At 43.2% G+C, this 19,578-nt stretch overlaps 1 protein-coding gene across 2 annotated transcripts in view; it reads right to left on the bottom strand.

Moving 5' to 3' along the window:
* LOC124152597 (atrial natriuretic peptide receptor 1-like) overlaps positions 1–19,578 on the bottom strand; it is a 243,628-nt gene that overhangs the window by 189,599 nt on the left and 34,451 nt on the right. The window contains exon 1 of one of the 2 annotated variants that reach the window (XM_048395073.1): positions 3,210–4,332. The exons of the other annotated variant lie outside the window; for it this stretch is intronic. Within the exon in view, the coding sequence (XP_048251030.1) occupies positions 3,210–3,882 (673 nt within the window). The 5' untranslated portion in view covers positions 3,883–4,332. Of the gene's footprint in view, positions 1–3,209; positions 4,333–19,578 lie in introns of those variants that run through there. 2 annotated transcript variants of the gene reach the window in all.

Raw genomic sequence — 19,578 nt, 5'->3', positions numbered from 1 at the left:
TGTGTGTGTGTGGAGGGGAGGGGGGGGGGGGGGGGGTCGTTGGGAAAGCCTTCTCTCGCTATGACGAAGGGTTCGATTCCCACTTGGGTGCCATGTATGAAGCCCGTTTGTGGTGTTCCCTGCCGTGATGTTGGTGGAATGCTGCTAACGGGGTAAAACAATATTCACTCAAGAGGAGTTTAATGAGTTCTCGTCACAGACGTTTCACTGCCTGATTGACATTAAATGTATCATTGTGGCCAATGAATCCTACAACAAAGTCTCCATGAATTAATGAAACTAATTCAGCGAAATGAAAGAGGATAATTGCATCATGAAAATATCGAGGAAATTATCGCGGAAGGTAATAAGCGATTAATAACACGCCTTTCCTTAACCCCTAATCCCCACCTAAGTTCCTATCTCCGTGTGTGTCGCTCCTGTCTGTTCTACTGAGGAGAGAGTAATGCTCGGGGGTAAGACGCGGGATTCACGGAGATCTGGAAAGTGAATGCATGCATCGTAGTAACTACGAATTAAACGCTTGATTAGAGGAGCAGGGTTCACTGAGGCGAGAGGATCTTACGCTTTTCCCTGTATGCTATCTCGAGAGAGAAGACCTAGTAGCAAAGGTCGGACTTGATTCTCTCATGGAATAAATTGAGTTTTTCAAGTTTTTCTCAGAGCGAGTTTAAGAGACTGACGGTCAGGATTGTTATTAATTGGCTGTGCTAAGTGGAATACAAATGACGCATAAGGTGTGACGTGTTTGAATTATAAGTTGCCTTTTGAACAAATATTTGGAGAACAGACAACTTTAAATGTAAGTTGAACCCCTGACAAGAATTGGAAGTGATAGGGCTGATATCAAAGGATGTTCAGATCATTAATATGTTAGTCAGATCGATTGAATTTTTTCGGGTGAAAATTTATGGTTATTATTTACGAGCTGTACCGCTAGCGACAGAATTAGATTTGTGTTAAGTTTCGAGGCGATGAGGTAGCCCAGTGGTTAAAGTGTTCGCTCCACGAGCAGGAGACACGGGTTCCATTCCTGACATGGTCACAAACTGTGAATTACGATTCTGTTTAGAACGTGGTCATATTGTTATAAATATTCTGTAGACGATAACACATCGGTGGTGAGTCAGTAAAACAACCTGTTTTGTCGATGATTTCTCCATTATTCAAATGTTCCACTTATGTGAGGTATCGAACCCAGATCCTCGGCGTGACGAGGGTGCTGTCACCACTACGCTCTGCCACCACACACACCTTTACATCAAACACACATACCTATTCAGCATATGTATAGTAATAGTGTATTTGAATATATTAGTATTTGAGATTTACAAACAATAAGAAACACTGAAATTAATGCTGCGTCAGCAGTAATGTAATGCTTCCTATCGAACAATATGATATAGTTACAATCATGGTTGCCACAATAACGCCTTGGCTGTGATCATGCCGTTTTGTTTTTCCTTCGCCTGAGAATGCTGACGAGCGACACTGACATTGACACATATTACCAGCAACACTCTTACTTCCAAGGACTGCCAGGATTATTCAGAACCTGACAGTGACACATATTACCAGCAACACTCTTACTTCCAAGAGCTACCAGGATTATTCAGAACCTGACATTGACTTGTAACAGTTGTAGCACGTAACAGTGGTGAACGTTGCATGAGACATCCTTAGATTATCACATTTAAGTCTCAGACACAACTGACCAGATTATTGTGGAAGGCGATGCGAAAAAACTTTAAAGCGAAAAACAAAGCGAATCCAAAAACAAATTATACCATTTATGTAATGTGTGAGGATGAAGGTTCATCTGAATAAATAACAATTTGTTATAAAGATGAATAATTTATTTATATTGAGACGGATAGCTTGATATATATTATACTACACATGTACATGTTACTCAAAATATTGACATACGAAGTTTCTCTAAGAAATACAGAGTCATACTAAGTCATTTTACGCCATACTAAGTCATACTAAGTCAAACCAAGTAATACTGACTAGTACTCATACTAGGTCATACTAACTCATATTGACTGAAGACTCATTTCTTCAGGACGATCGGCGTTGAAATATATCCACTGCATGTCTTCTACAAACACATCGCATCTTCTTTAATTATAATTAATAAATTAATATTGCTTGTGTTAATTTCATCGTTTTCTTGGAAAAACAAACGAGAGAGACATCAAAATCTTCACAAATGTTATTGCATGTTTGCGAGATATTTTATAAATATTGACTAGGATTTATCGACATTAAGAAGATGGCTACAGCACGGGGAACCTTATGATCCAACGATGTATTTTGAGTGACGATAAATGGAGTGTTTACATACCCTGTGAAGCAAAACGTGCACGTTAATGTACGGCACTGATCAATATCGCCCCATGAAGATTATCTCGGCACTTACCGCCAGGCTGAATAAATCAGAATAAATGGTAACCAGTATAAATACATAGGTCATGTTCCCACATTAACGCAAGACGTGGGGATGCACAGTGTTTTTCTCAAACTGTTTTTGTTCTTCTGTCTATTTTGGACCTCAAGGGTATGGAACGGAGGCTCCAGTCGGCAAAGGCCCTGCAATTCACTGTGCAGAATTGGACCCCGTTGGTGTGTGATTCCCACCCGATTTCAACCCTTGGTTTGTCAGCACCTACCGCCTCGATGGAACGAGTGAGCGAGTGAGTGAGTGAGTGAGTGAGTGAGTGAGTGAGTGAGTGAGTGAGTGAGTGAGTGAGTGTGGTTTAACGTCGTCTTGAACAGTATTCCAGTTATACTACGGCGTGCAAGCTTAATGTTGGAGGAAATCCCGAAGTGATGCAGGTCTTGCAATTGGGTGTTACCACTTCGAAGAAACCCAGGAAAGCTAGGTTCACTGCTACCTTCTGGTAATAAGGATCGATACAAATGTGTATTAGATAGTTATCACACATGGCAGATTCCGTGTCGTCGTTCGCAAAAGGCGACATTCTTGCGTATTCTATCGGATTAAATAACTTACAAATTGATAAAACCACAATTGAGAACTTCCTGTACTTTAATTGCGACTTAGAGTGGTGCCATGATCTCTTCCTTCACGTGGACTCTGTTATTGTGTGTCCAGTCTTGACCGCTTGGACCACTGGTTCAAACACTTTCACTCACTCACACATTCACTGACACAAACATAGTATGGCTTGGTTTTTACTCACGTGAATATAGGCTGCCGACTTCGTGCTTCAGCATGTCGTCAATGTCGTGCACGTCGGGGAGGTAGATGTGGAAGGAGTACTCTAACTTCTCCACCTTGCTGTAGTAGACAATAGCCGACGCTGCCAGGAAACAGAACTTTGGCGTAATCCCTGAATGGCCGCTCTGGTCATAGATGACCTTTGCGTGTGTGAGGTTAAAATGTTTAAACAGACTGATGGTTGACCTTGCAAGAGAGTTGAAGGTCACACCTGTCCGGGTCAATGTCGGGAACTCATCCAATTTATCTGCGCCGAAATCGTGCGCAAATCCCCCCGGAGAGAGAACGGGTAGATTCCAATATGGCGCATATCGGGAAACTGGTGCTAGGCTGTAATCGCAGATCGGACCTAGGAAAACGTTCACTTCGTCGGCCATGTAGAAATCAAAAGCTTTCAGTGGGGCCTCCTTGGAATCACATTTGGAATCTCCATAGCGTACAGAAACATTCACACCAACCAACAAACTCTGGTGTTTGAATTCATCAATGGCGTACTGGATGACGGGTTTAATGTGTCGGATGGAAAACATTCGACTTTCATTTCTTGGGGCGATGACGGCGAGGTTCACGACGTTTTCTGACAGCGCCATGTCAGCACACAGACACAGGAACACAGCTACCCCAGTGGGAAACATGATTAATTATTGAAGATTTTGTGAAGATCCGGTGAAGAATTCCGAGTTGTTTTTCTGAATAGACTGATTTCGAAGAGAGTATTACAATGTTTCTTGTTCAAGTGTCCCACTACAAACCATGTATAGATAGTTTGTGTCCCTCACGACAAGACACTCAGTAAGGGTGTACGAGAAACCAATTGATCATTCTTAACTCAAGATAGTAAGGGATGTAATCGCATTTGGAACTTAAAACCATCCATCACAGATTAAAGAAACATATACTTCTTGGCAATTAGTCGCATAACACTCGTTCATGCTGTACAAAGTAGGACAAACATCATACATCCAAACAATCGCGTCTTACCAAACATCGATACCAGGAAACAGTACCTCCTAAAACTGGCGTTCTTGTTTGACAATGTCCAATTCCCTGACGGAGATGGATGGGGCCGACACCACATACAGACAGTTGAAGACCGCTCAGTGTCAGCACCAAGACCAGGGAGGGTCGCATTACTTCATAGCTTTAACTGGTCTCTTGGCAATGCGCCGCCCCTTCGGCCTCAACTCGCATTGAGAGTGTTGGCCAAGTCATTGTCGACGTGCTGTGGAACCGTTGTCGCGAGTGTGTCTCTGTGAGGAGCTCAGTGGCTCGTTTCGCAATGAAATGCTGTGATTAACCCTGCAGAGGAGCCGTGGCCACGTGGCAGTGGGAGATCGTGGCGACGTTTGAGTTTCTCTGAGTTTTGGGGAGGAAGAAGCGAGAACTGTTTTTCTAATTAACCAATTTGACATTTGCATAACATGTCCGAGATCTTTCAAATAAATACTTGAAGTGATGTGAACGTCCCTATAGGATAATTGGCACCAATGCATATTAACAAAATTGTTTATGTTGACCCCGCGCATAATTACAATATTATGTATTTGACTCCTTCACATAATAACAAGATCAATCGATTTAGTTCCAACATTCATCGGTAGAAGTCACACAACATATCACAGTGGTTCCATTCAATGCCCCCTTCAGTCATGGTTGCCTTCAACAAGAGCTTCAGTTCGGTCCGGCTTGCTGCTGCTAGTTGACCTTAACACACTTAGACCATGAGGAAAGTGGACATTTTGCGAAAGCAATGGAACCTATTTGTCAATTTACTTAACTAACCTTTGGAAATAGAATATGTCGTAAGGAGAGAAGTATTCGCCTCAGGTTTAATCAGCGGTCTCCTTCTTGTATTAGCAGGCAATAGGATGGAACCAGGCTATTTAGAAGTTGCCGGTCTAGAATCTGAGGCACAATCCCGATTGCCCCTCTCCAGACACAATATCCATGGTGCGTGGTACCTTGTACACATCTAGCACGTCACATACTTGCTCTCCAGACACAATATCCATGGTGCGTGGTACCTTGTACACATCTAGCACGTCACATACTTGCTCTCCAGACACAATATCCATGGTGCGTGGTACCTTGTACACATCTAGCACGTCACATACTTGCTCTCCAGACACAATATCCATGGTGCGTGGTACCTTGTACAAATCTAGCACGTCACATACTTGCTCTCCAGACACAATATCCATGGTGCGTGGTACCTTGTACACATCTAGCACGTCACATACTTGCTCTCCAGACACAATATCCATGGTGCGTGGTACCTTGTACACATCTAGCACGTCACATACTTGCTCTCCAGACACAATATCCATGGTGCGTGGTACCTTGTACACATCTAGCACGTCACATACTTGCTCTCCAGACACAATATCCATGGTGCGTGGTACCTTGTACACATCTAGCACGTCACATACTTGCTCTCCAGACACAATATCCATGGTGCGTGGTACCTTGTACACACCTAGCACGTCACATACTTGCTCTCCAGACACAATATCCATGGTGCGTGGTACCTTGTACACATCTAGCACGTCACATACTTGCTTTATGCATTGACGATAGTGCTCTGTAGAACTCATATCATCTATGGAGCGAGGGAGTTTGGTTTAACGCCGCCTTGAACAGAATATCAGATATAGGAAGCGCATCAACTTGATGAGGAAAACCCGTCATCGTAGATGTTGTCCCCCTTGATGAAACAAAGGACAAAGAAATTCATTGGTACCTTCTGTTTATAAGGCTTGATTAAAATGGGTATTAGTTGGTTATAATACGTGATTTGTTTTTGTCGTCGTACGCACGTCACACTTTGGCGCCTCAGACGACTGGGCCACCAGTGGCCCCTAATGTATTGGACTAATATTCAGTGAGTCAGTATATTATGCGGCAGTTAGCAATATGCCAGCTGTATGGCGGCGACAAACGGTGAGTTGTAGGATGACCAATGGTGAACGCCGTGGAGGTACGCTGACACACTATCAATCACGATACACATTATTACCACCTAAATGTCAGTCTTTCCCTTCGACAAGGATCGGGGTATTTAGCATCTAGCAGACACAGAATTGTGTTCACATATATCATGGTGTTGTTTGCCAGATACCTACAAAAACAGGAAGCGTCATCCACACGATTCAATACCAAGTAAACAAAGGATCTTACCAGACAATTGGGGGATATGTTCCAGTGTCATAAGCATGCAAAGTATCTAATAGATGACGCGATTCGGACACAGTCGAGTGCCAGTATCTGTTGTTATGCCATTTGTAGAGTCCGATTCAAGACGGTATCACCTTTATCTGTATATACCGCTAAGTCTTACATCACCTAATCCTCATGAAATGACAGTACCACGTACACCCACACACCCGTGTTATACAAGTACATGCTACTGGTCTCGCCATCTCCTGCATACTCAGCTTCACTCGTGAACACCTTTATCACAAATAGTGTTTTCCACTGGCAAACGTAACACCCTCACATCTTCATTGAGTATATGCTATAGAGTTCTACATGTTGTCAGTCATGAACAAATAACAATAAGAACGTTACAAAACCAGCCAATATATAATATTTCATACTTGACAAAATTGTTTCAAAATGGCCAATTCCGGCCAAGGCGGAAGTGAACGATGTCACATGGTCTTTGCGCAGAAATTGAAATGTGATACGCCTTCTCTCTTCCGGTGCCGCATGCAATCTACAAGGCAGCATAAGAAATTCGTTGAAAACTAACCGATAACTAATAAACTTTAGTTAGTAGAATTCACTAGAACTATTTTCTCGGTGTGCAGGTTATGATCGTGCTATGTATTATTCAATCTCCCTCAATCGCAGTCATGATCTGTGTGCGTTCTTCGGACATCTGAATATATATAATTGATTGTAAACATTAATATATACATAATTGTCCAACAAAACTATTTATCAACTCGTGTGTTGCGTCAGTGTGGGGGTTGGTCGTGTACAGAGGCACGTAGCGACTTGATCCCCATCACGGAGGCGATGAACTGATATCATTTTTGCATTACGACCACCACAGGTATATCACTGAAACGTGTTTTGTTCAAGAAGCAACCAAAATAATTAACGTTCAAAATAAACTAACATAAACTTTAACGTTCTTCATAAATATGTGAGGCTGCGACGATGACCTTATATTTTATACACACACAGATCTCCGGATTGCTTTGATCCAGCACATCTTAACACACATCAATGTCAAAAATATGACATTATGCCTTTGGTCGTACAACAGATTCAATGCTAGCGTCAGGTGCCTAGACGTCTCATCCCGTACGATGCGAGATGGTCAATAGAAAGCGTTGTCCAGTCATCTAACACCTAATGACCTATTAGCATCAGGGTGTACACAGCGTCACATAGCAGGGGATACAGACTCTTTGTAAATACTGGCGGCTAATATCATGGCCGCTTTATTCCTAGATCATAGGCTGATGTTTGGTGAGGAAGATTCCTCATCAGCTGTAAAATGTATAATCTAACGACTCGGTCGTTCAACACATGCAGGCTGATTGGGCTTGCGAGGGGGATTAGGACGGCGAATAATTACCGTTGGCGTTACAGAATGAAGTTGTTTTGAGCATCTAATGAAAAGTCAATAGTTGATGGAAAGTCAAATTGTGAAACATTGCGATTCGATTTGAATGTAGAATGTGTATCCTTGAGGGATCGGTTGCTGTGGTTTTTGAGGCGTAAAACAACATGTCCTCCATTGCGACCGCGCACTGTCACAGAACATTCCGGGACTAAATGACGTATGTTTTACCCCATTGGTTGATAGACATGTCTGGCGTCCGGATAAGATTAGTTGTGGCCAAAGCATAACGTTATCCGGCTCCTGTCAGGGAAACAGTCTTGAATCAATATTATACTTCCAAATAACAAGCTTAAACATATTAAATCATGACATTTCTAACAAAATTCAAGAGTCATGGGTATACTGTAATGCATGATCTGATAGATGTGACAGGGGTAATCAATCTCAGATAGATGTTACAGGGGTTATCAATCTCCGACAGATGTTACAGGGGTAATTAATCTCAGATATATGTTACAGGGGTAATCAATCTCAGATAGATGTGACAGGGGTAATCAATCTCAGATAGATGTGACAGGGGTAATCAATCTCAGATATATATTACAGGGGTAATCAATCTCAGATAGATGTGACAGGGGTAATTAATCTCAGATATATGTTACAGGGGTAATCAATCTCAGATAGATGTGACAGGGGTAATCAATCTCAGATAGATGTTACAGGGGTAATTAATCTCAGATATATGTTACAGGGGTAATCAATCTCAGATAGATGTAACGGGGGTAATCAATCTCAGATAGATGTTACTGGGGTAATCAATCTCAGATAGATGTTACAGGGGTAATCAATCTCAGATAGATGTGACAGGTGTAATCAATCTTAGATAGATGTTACAGGGGTAATCAATCTCAGATAGATGTGACAGGGGTAATCAATCTCAGATAGATGTGACAGGGGTATTCAATCTCCGACAGATGTTACTGGGGTAATCAATCTCAGATGGATGTTACTGGGGTAATCAAACTCAGGTAGATGTGACAGGGGTAATCAATCTCCGACAGATGTAACAGGGGTAATCAATCTCAGATAGATGTTACAGGTGTAATCAATCTCAGATAGATGTTACAGGGGTAATCAATCTCAGATAGATGTTACAGGTGTAATCAATCTTAGATAGATGTTACAGGGGTAATCAATCTCAGGTAGATGTTACAGGTGTAATCAATCTCAGATAGATGTTACAGGGGTAATCAATCTCAGATAGATGTTACAGGGGTAATCAATCTCAGATAGATGTTACAGGGGTAATCAATCTCAGATATATGTTACAAGTGTAATAAATCTTAGATAGATGTTACAGGGGTAATCAATCTCAGATAGATGTTACAGGTGTAATCAATCTCAGATAGATGTTACAGGGGTAATCAATCTCAGATAGATGTTACAGGGGTAATCAATCTCAGATAGATGTTACAGGGGTAATCAATCTCAGATAGATGTTACAGGTGTAATCAATCTTAGATAGATGTTACAGGGGTAATCAATCTCAGATATATGTTACAGGTGTAATCAATCTTAGATAGATGTTAGAGGGGTAATCAATCTCAGATAGATGTTACAGGGGTTATCAATCTCAGATAGATGTTACAGGAGTTATCAATCTCAGATAGATGTTACAGGTGTAATCAATCTCAGATAGATGTTACAGGGGTAATCAATCTCAGATATATGTTACAGGTGTAATCAATCTCAGATAGATGTTACAGGGGTAATCAATCTTAGATAGATGTTACAGGGGTAATCAATCTCAGATAGATGTTACAGGGGTTATCAATCTCAGATAGATGTTACAGGTGTAATCAATCTCAGATATATGTTACAGGGGTAATCAATCTCAGATATATGTTACAGGGGTAATCAATCTCAGATAGATGTTACAGGGGTAATCAATCTCAGATAGATGTTACAGGGGTAATCAATCTCAGATAGATGTTACAGGGGTAATCAATCTCAGATAGATGTTACAGGGGTAATCAATCTCAGATAGATGTTACAGGGGTAATCAATCTCAGATAGATGTTACAGGGGTATTTATTCTCAAGGAAGCGGGGACATCTGAGGACCAGGGCTGGACTAGTTGCACTCGTTACCATGGACGTAGAGAAGCCGTATCAACGTGCTGAGCGAACAGACTATCTAGGTGGCTGTGGTAACCGTATTGCTTTAGTCGGGAATCAATAACTACCAGATGCACGTCATTGTATACGTCACTACATACGTCACAACATACGTCACAACATACGTTACTACATACGTTAATACATACGTCACTAAATACATCACAGCAAACGTCAGAACATACGTCACAATATACGTCAGAACATACGTCACTACTTCGTACTACCTGACGACCCATCACAAAAGTCGGGTGTGAACTGTAGGATTTACAGTTCGTTTCTGCATCTTCAATCGGCTTGGAATCACACGGACACACTATTTTAAACCACAAAATGGAACTGGGTTATTAGTTGAAACCGCAGTTAATACTCAGGTGAAAGGAAACCCCAACTGGACAGCCGAGGCAGTGATGGTCTGTGCATGTAGAAGAAACACGGGATGTGGTGTGGAACTTAGGATCAAGATCGTAGGACGTGGAGGCGAAATTGGGATTTGAACCGACGATCAACGGTTCATTAACTGCACAACGGACACAACCCGGCACAGTGATGTGTACAGCAATAGTGAAACCCACACAACCCCCGGTGATGTGTACAGCTTTAGTGAAACCCCCACAACCCCGTACAGTGATGTGTACAGCAATAGTGAAACCCACACAACCCCCGGTGATGTGTACAGCTTTAGTGAAACCCCCACAACCCCCAGTGATGTGTACAGCTTTAGTGAAACCCCCACAACCCCGTACAGTGATGTGTACAGCTTTAGTGAAACCCACACAACCCCCAGTGATGTGTACAGCTTTAGTGAAACCCCCACAACCCCCAGTGATGTGTACAGCTTTAGTGAAACCCCCACAACTCCGTACAGTGATGTGTACAGCAATAGTGAAACCCACACAACCCCCGGTGATAGGTACAGCTTTAGTGAAACCCCCACAACCCCGTACAGTGATGTGTACAGCTTTAGTGAAACCCACACAACCCCCGGTGATGTGTACAGCTTTAGTGAAACCCCCACAACCCCCAGTGATGTGTACAGCTTTAGTGAAACCCCCACAACCCCGTACAGTGATGTGTACAGCTTTAGTGAAACGCACCCAACCCCCAGTGATGTGTACAGCTTGAGTGAAACCTACACAACCCCGGACAGTGATGTGTACAGCTTTAGTGAAACGAACACGACCCCAAGTGATGTGTACAGCTTTAGTGAAACCCACACAACCCCCAGTGATGTGTACAGCTTTAGTGAAACCCACACAACCCCGCACAGTGATGTGTACAGCTTTAGTGAAACCCACACAACCAGGCACAGTAATGTGTACAGCATTAGTGAAACCCACACAACCCCCCAGTGATGTGTACAGCTTTAGTGAAACCCGCACAACCCCGCACAGGGATGTGTACAGCTTTAGTGAAACCCACACAACCCCGTACAGTGATGTGTACAGCTTTAGTGAAACGCACCCAACCCCCAGTGATGTGTACAGCTTGAGTGAAACCCGCACAACCCCGCACAGTGATGTGTACAGCTTTAGTGAAACCCACACAACCAGGCACAGTAATGTGTACAGCTTTAGTGAAACCCACACAACCCCCCAGTGATGTGTACAGCTTTAGTGAAACCCACACAACCCCCCAGTGATGTGTACAGCTTTAGTGAAACCCACACAACCAGGCACAGTAATGTGTACAGCTTTAGTGAAACCCACACAACCCCCCAGTGATGTGTACAGCTTTAGTGAAACCCCCACAACCCCCAGTGATGTGTACAGCTTTAGTGAAACCCCCACAACTCCGTACAGTGATGTGTACAGCAATAGTGAAACCCACACAACCCCCGGTGATAGGTACAGCTTTAGTGAAACCCCCACAACCCCGTACAGTGATGTGTACAGCAATAGTGAAACCCATACAACCCCCGGTGATGTGTACAGCTTAAGTGAAACCCCCACAACCCCCAGTGATGTGTACAGCTTTAGTGAAACCCCCACAACCCCGTACAGTGATGTGTACAGCTTTAGTGAAACGCACCCAACCCCCAGTGATGTGTACAGCTTGAGTGAAACCTACACAACCCCGGACAGTGATGTGTACAGCTTTAGTGAAACGAACACGACCCCCAGTGATGTGTACAGCTTTAGTGAAACCCGCATAACCCCGCACAGTGATGTGTACAGCTTTAGTGAAACCCACACAACCAGGCACAGTAATGTGTACAGCATTAGTGAAACCCACACAACCCCCCAGTGATGTGTACAGCTTTAGTGAAACCTACACAACCCCGCACAGGGATGTGTACAGCTTTAGTGAAACCCACACAACCCCCCAGTGATGTGTACAGCTTTAGTGAAACCCGCACAACCCCGCACAGTGATGTGTACAGCTTTAGTGAAACCCACACAACCAGGCACAGTAATGTGTACAGCTTTAGTGAAACCCACACAACCCCCCAGTGATGTGTACAGCTTTAGTGAAACCCACACAACCCCCCAGTGATGTGTACAGCTTTAGTGAAACCCACACAACCAGGCACAGTAATGTGTACAGCTTTAGTGAAACCCACACAACCCCCCAGTGATGTGTACAGCTTTAGTGAAAACCGCACAACCCCCGGTGATGTGTACAGCTTTAGTGAAACCCACACAACCCCCCAGTGATGTGTACAGCTTTAGTGAAACCCACACAACCCCGCACAGTGATGTGTACAGCTTTAGTGAAACCCACACAACCCTCCAGTGATGTGTACAGCTTTAGTGAAACCAACGATTATTATTATGGTGTGCAAAACCTGATTATCATAATCCGGGCGACTATGATTCGAACCCACATAAGCGGTTTATTTCACAAGTAAGTCAAGTTTGTACGATATCTATGTCTCTATGTCATATACAAATGGTGCCAAGTTCAAATTTGAAACACATCCAGTTGTTCACCTGTACCTCTATTAATACACTGCCGGGCAAAGGAAAGTATACACTTGAAGATTGCACTTGACCAAACAATTAGAAGCGTCAAAACGGTACTAGGTTAAAATAGTTGCCGAAACACCACAAACTGATGTGCCGCAACACAACTATGATACTCCTCTAAAATACATTACCATCGAATAACTATTTCTTGTTCGTTTCATTTTAGCCACCATCAAACATATTGTAAACTGTCTTTTGCCCGGCAGTTTACGCCATTGAGAAAAAGAAAATGTTGGTTTTGGTACACAAGCGCGCCCAATCAATCATGAAGCACGCAGATTCTCAATCAGATACTTTCAAGATACGTATTTACACAACATGTGCAGAGGACGCCTTTTTTCCCAATTAGATTTATGGCTTCATCCGTTTTAGGGTCATAAAGAAAAGGGTGACAGACAAACACATTGGAAACGTAACATGACATATGTTTAATCATTTAATGGACGAGCATCTTCATCAAACCTTATCAAAGTGTTTTCAAAACAAAAAAACAAAATATTCCGTCTAGAAATTGGATATTTTTTTCAAACTGTAGATTATCAATAAGTATAAAAAACACCGCGTCCGTTTGAAGTCAGATGGCATCAGCTAATTGACTTCAAAAGATGACAGGAACCTCAATCTATGTCGATGAATGGGTATTCAGCTAATATTTCAAATGTAGCCTCCTCACTTTGAGAGAAATAACTTCAGCACACGATAACAGTTGGAGAGTTAAAAGAATGTGCTTGTGTGTGAAACTGCTTGTGAGTGAAACTGCTGGTGTGAAAATGCTGGTGTGTGAAACTGCCGGTGTGTGAAACTGCTGGTGTGTGAAACTGCTGGTGTGAAACTGCTGGTGTGAAAAACTGCTGGTGTGTGAAACTGCTGGTGTGTGAAACTGCGGGTGTGAAACTGCTGGTGTGAAACTGCTGGTGTGAAAAACTGCTGGCGTGTGAAACTGCTGGTGTGTGAAACTGCTGGTGTGTGAAACTGCTGGTGAAAAAAACTGCCGGTGTGTGAAACTGCTGGTGTGTGAAACCGTTGGTGTGAAACTGCTGGTGTGAAACTGCTGGTGTGTGAAAAACGGCTGTTGTGTGAAAAACTGCTGGTGTGTGAAACTGCTGGTGTGAAAAACTGCCAGTGTGTGAAACTGCTGGTGTGAAAAACTGCCGATGTGTGAAACTGCTGGTGTGTGAAACTGTTGGTGTGAAACTGCTGGTGTGTGAAACTGCTGGTGTGTGAAAAACTGCTGGTGTGAAAAACTGCCGGTGTGTGAAACTGCTGGTGTGTGAAACTGTTGGTGTGAAACTGCTGGTGTGAAAAACTGCTAGTGTGTGAAAGTGCTGGTGTGTGAAACTGCTTGTGTGTATTGGGAATCGGACATCATGTGAGTGAGTGAATGTGTTTTGACGCCCCAGTAAGAAATAATCCCTCTGTAATCTGTAGGGATGACTATTGGTGTGAAACTGCTGGTGTGAAAGTGCTGGTGTGTGAAACTGCTGGTGTGTGAAACTGTTGGTGTGAAACTGCTGGTGTGAAACTGCCGGTGTGTGAAACTGCTGGTGTGTGAAAAACTGCTGGTGTGAAAAACTGCGGTGTGTGAAACTGCTGGTGTGAAAAACTGCCGGTGTGTGAAACTGCTGGTGTGAAAAACTGCCGATGTGTGAAACTGCTGGTGTGTGAAACTGCTGGTGTGTGAAAAACTGCTGGTGTGAAAAACTGCGGTGTGTGAAACTGTTGGTGTGAAACTGCTGGTGTGTGAAAGTGCTGGTGTGTGAAACTGCTGGTATGAAACTGCTGGTATGAAAAACTGCTAGTGTGTGAAAGTGCCGGTGTGAAAGTGCTGGTGTGAAAGTGCTGGTGTGTGAAACTGCTTGTGTGTGAAAGTGCTGGTGTGTGAAACTGCTTGTGTGTAATGGGAATCGGACATCATGTGAGTGAGTGAATGTGTTTTGACGCCCCAGTAAGAAATAATCCCTCTGTGATCTGTAGGGATGACTATTGGTCTGGAAATCACTATTGCGATAACTATTGATATTGCAAGCAACTGTAGCGATAAATATCGATAGTTTTCAGTGTAGTATTTTAGATGGCTTTTAGAGTTGATTTAAGCCTTGAAACTGAAGTTTCCTTTGAATGTGATTAACACATAACGTCAACAAATATAACGTAATGTTTGAGACATAACTGTGTTTTTCTTTACCCTAACAATTTAAGAAAAAGAAACTTCCACATTATCATGTGTAAATTTCTACCACTCATGATCAAAAGAAAAACAAATTTGAACAGCATTGCGTGTATTCTATTGAAACTGTTAAACTGGTCAAAAGCCAAAATAAAATATAAATGACTTGACTTCAAACATTTACTATTATTTGAATGTAAACACGACTATCGAACTATCGATATGCCTAACTGAAATCGATAATATTGATCGGAAACGGATTTAACAATCGATTCATTGACTTTAAGTGCTTACCAATAGTAATATATCGATATAAACTGACGTCCAAAAGAAACTTTACCAACTGAAAATATAAATTTCAGACAAAGTATAATTTTTTTTTCGATGAAGTCTATCTAAAACACATAACCTAAATACAACAATAGTGTATGCAGAAAATGTTAATCGTCTGTTACATGTTTGCGAGATAACACTCAAAAAAGTGAAAAAAAACGTGCACCACGGAAAACTGCAAATGCACGTGCGGGTAAGGGTATAAAACGATTGCAACGGCAAGTCAGACATCCACAGTGATAATAAAACACAAAAGAAATGCCACGACTCACAGTCGAACAACGTGAACGAGCCTTGGGTATGGTACAGATGGGAGCCACCCACGCCCATATTGCACGAACCTTCGGTTGCTCCCGTGTTGCCGTTACCAACTTGGTGCAACGTTACAGACAGACAGGGCGGACCGCTGGCAGGCCAAGAACACGCAGACCCAGGGTGACCACGCCATGATGACCGGTACTTGCGTACCTTGCACCTCCGAAATCGCTTCCTGACAGTGACGTCATCCGCGACAAATGCCTTAGGTCACAGGGTTAGTCGACAGACAGTGGCCAGGAGACTCAGAACTCATGGAATCAGGGCTTCTAGACCATACAGAGGACAGCTATTGACAGCACAACATCGTCTTCTGCGATTGAGATTCCGGACTGTACGACGTTGGCAACGACGTGACTGGCAGAGGGTTGTCTTCACTGACGAAAGTCGATTCTGTATGTTTAGGGCTGATGGAAGACAACGTGTTTACCGCCGAAGGGTTGAACGAACGGCGGCGTGTTGCGTGCAGAAGGTCGTACCATATGGTGGAGGGAGTGTCATGGTGTGGGGAGGGATCTGTTGGCAGGAGAGGACACCGCTGGTCATCGTTGACGGAAACTTGACAGCTCAGCGTTACATGGATAACATTCTTCGTCCAGTTGTCCTACCATTTCTCCAACAGCAGCCACGTGGTGTCATTTATCAGCATGACAACGCCAGAGCCCATACAGCCAGAATTGTCACTAACTTCCTCGCAGCCAACAACGTCAACGTCCAGCCGTGGCCTGCACGCTCACCCGACATGTCCCCCATAGAACACCTCTGGGACTTGATGGATCGTCGTGTTCGACAACGACCACACTCTCCAGCCAACCGGCAAGAACTGACCTTGGCCCTCCAAGACGAATGGCGTCAAATCTCACGTGACCTCATCAGACGACTGACTTTTTCTGTGCGTCGAAGAGTTTTTGCGTGTATTGAGGCATTTGGTGGTCACACACGCTACTAATGACTTGTTATTGAACGTGAGCGATTGTTCATGTACTCTGGCTATTGTCCATGATTCTGAAAGCTCGAGTTTTGTACCACACCCAACTTTGGGGGGCTCTGACGTCATTCTCGGTCGCGGTATGATTGTCATTTTCAGTGTTGATTATGTTGATATATTGATCTTCTCAATACACTTTACTTCATGCATGTATGTTTTGTTGTTTTTTAGCAAGAGTGATTTCAAACTCTGGTAAAGTTTCTTTTAGACGTCAGTTTATTCATCGTGACACCCCTAGTGATCTGTATACATTGCAGATTTACAAACAACACGACTTCTAGGTATATACAGCTTATCGAAGTTATTTTGAGTTTCTAATAGAAATACCGCTTGAATGGGATGTCAAGCGTGTATCATGTCAGCTCAGATGGGAGGAAAGATAGAAGTGATGCCGGTCTCAGACGTTTACCACTTTGTGGAACCTAGAAGCAGGGCCATAGAACACCTAGAATCACAAACAGAGAGAGGGATGAGAATCGAACTCCTGAGAAAATGAACTTAACATCGCTGTTGGTGGAGCTCTGCACACCAGTTGCAATATGCACGGTCCAACACCAGTGGGCCATCCCTGCTCCTTTCAACACAGTGAAAACAGAACAGACTTGAATCAGGAAGAAACACAAGTGTTCAAAATGCATCTTTCTAACTAGACCGTCTCCACAGGAAATTATATTGTCACAACATCCGTCCTATAAGCTTCCGACAGACATCATCATCAACAAGAGACCTGGTTCCCAAGCATCACGTGTTGGAGCAGAGGGAATTGTGGGTAATCAGTGTCCGATGTATGGCCGTCTCCAATGTGGCAATTTTAGCGTGAGGGGAAAAAGAGATGATTTATGTATTGATTGTGTCGCGACATGTCTATTTTGATTTGGAAATATTTTGTAAATGGCGTACATTCAGCTACGGATTGTTATTATCTCAAAATCTAGGGGGTCGAATGGTATTGTTGAACTTAACGTTCGAGCAACATGGCCGCATTTTAACGGTAAATGTATATATCAGTACTAATGCCACACATACATTTTATTACGACAACCAGCAAATTCAGCGTTCAATATAGGGACCTCGACGTCATGGCTGGACGCTTGCTGGACATCCTGGTCCAGACGGTTTCCTCATTGTTTGGATGCAATGGACATCATGTTTGATGTAATGATATATCGTATTCTACATGCGAGATATATGCAGTGCCTGTTATTCCTGACCCTGTCTGGACAACTAATCCTTCTGCACGATTCTCTTTAGAACGATTGCAACTACACAAATACCCATTAGTTTGTAGCAATAACTCGTTTATCAAGATATTTCCGAACGATTTTTCAAAGAATGGTACTGTGTTGATTAACGAAACGTGTATGTAACATGTATGAAATATGATATAGGGACAGCAATTTGCCCTGACACAGACGGGCACGTAATATGGGCAAGCAATCTTAAGTTATCTGTAACAATTCACCGTGAGACACTGGTCTGGCCAGGACCCACTAGTCCTGGGTTCGAATTACAGATTCACCTGGACCACGAGCCTTGGTTTGTTACCACCCGACCCACCATACATCTGCGTTTCCAGGGAAAAAAAATCAATTTAGTTTCATTATTTTCACCTAGTGAATGAATCTTGTTTTACGTAATCCATCAACATCCTAACTAACATAACGGTGGTCTGTAGTGAAATAACCGAGTGATTTGTATCATCAACAGCAAAAAACGCCGATGGGATACAATATTCGATCCACAATGCTCGTCCCCTTAGACTACTACTGGAGACTTATTCCAACACGCGATCACCATGGTGCTATGGTCACCAAACAGCGCAAACACACAGGGGCGTTATGTCTATGTAAACATTGCACGCTGTCTCAATCGACTGCTTTGGGGGAAAATATGCAAAGTAAGGGTGCGAATAATAGACACTATGTTTAATATTACCACAAACAGTTAACACAAAAGTGGATGATGTTTTGGTAAGTGAGTACGGTTTTACGCCGCTTTTAGCAATATTCCAGCAATATCATGGCGGGGAACACCAGAAATGGGCTTCACATATTGTACCCATGTCGGGAATCGAACCCGGGTCTTCGGCGTGACGAGCGAACGCTTTAACCACTAGAATACCCGACCGCCCCTGGATAATATTTAAAGAAAATTCACGAAGAGAATAAGTTGTGTATTACGACGCTGTTGGCATTAATCCATCAATAACACGCCGCTGTTGGCATTAATCCACCAATACCACGCCGCTGTTGGCATTAATCCATCAATACCACGCCGCTGTTGACATTAATCCATCAATACCACGTGCTGTTGGCATTAATCCACCAATAACACGCCGCTGTTGGCATTAATCCACCAATAACACGCCGCTGTTGGCATTAATCCATCAATACCACGTCGCTGTTGGCATTAATCCACCAATAACACGCCGCTGTTGGCATTAATCCACCAATACCACGCCGCTGTTGGCATTAATCCATCAATACCACGCCGCTGTTGGCATTAATCCACCAATACCACGCCGCTGTTGGCATTAATCCACCAATAACACGCCGCTGTTGGTATTAATCCATCAATAACACGCCGCTGTTGGCATTAATCCACCAATAACACGCCGCTGTTGGCATTAACCCACCAATAACACGCCGCTGTTGGTACTAATCCACCAATAGCACGACGCTGGACAATAGATATGCACGTCATACATTGCACGGAATCCAGTACCCGGCGGGACGATCCCGCACTTCAACCAATGGCTGCCCTGTCGTCCTATATCAGATTGTTGCAGATATACATAGAGTTTGTG

The sequence above is a fragment of the Haliotis rufescens genome, unplaced genomic scaffold (assembly GCF_023055435.1).
Source record: "Haliotis rufescens isolate VD_foot unplaced genomic scaffold, xgHalRufe1.0.p SCAF_14, whole genome shotgun sequence".
NCBI lineage: Eukaryota > Metazoa > Mollusca > Gastropoda > Lepetellida > Haliotidae > Haliotis > Haliotis rufescens.
This window is presented reverse-complemented; position numbering and strand designations above follow the sequence as displayed.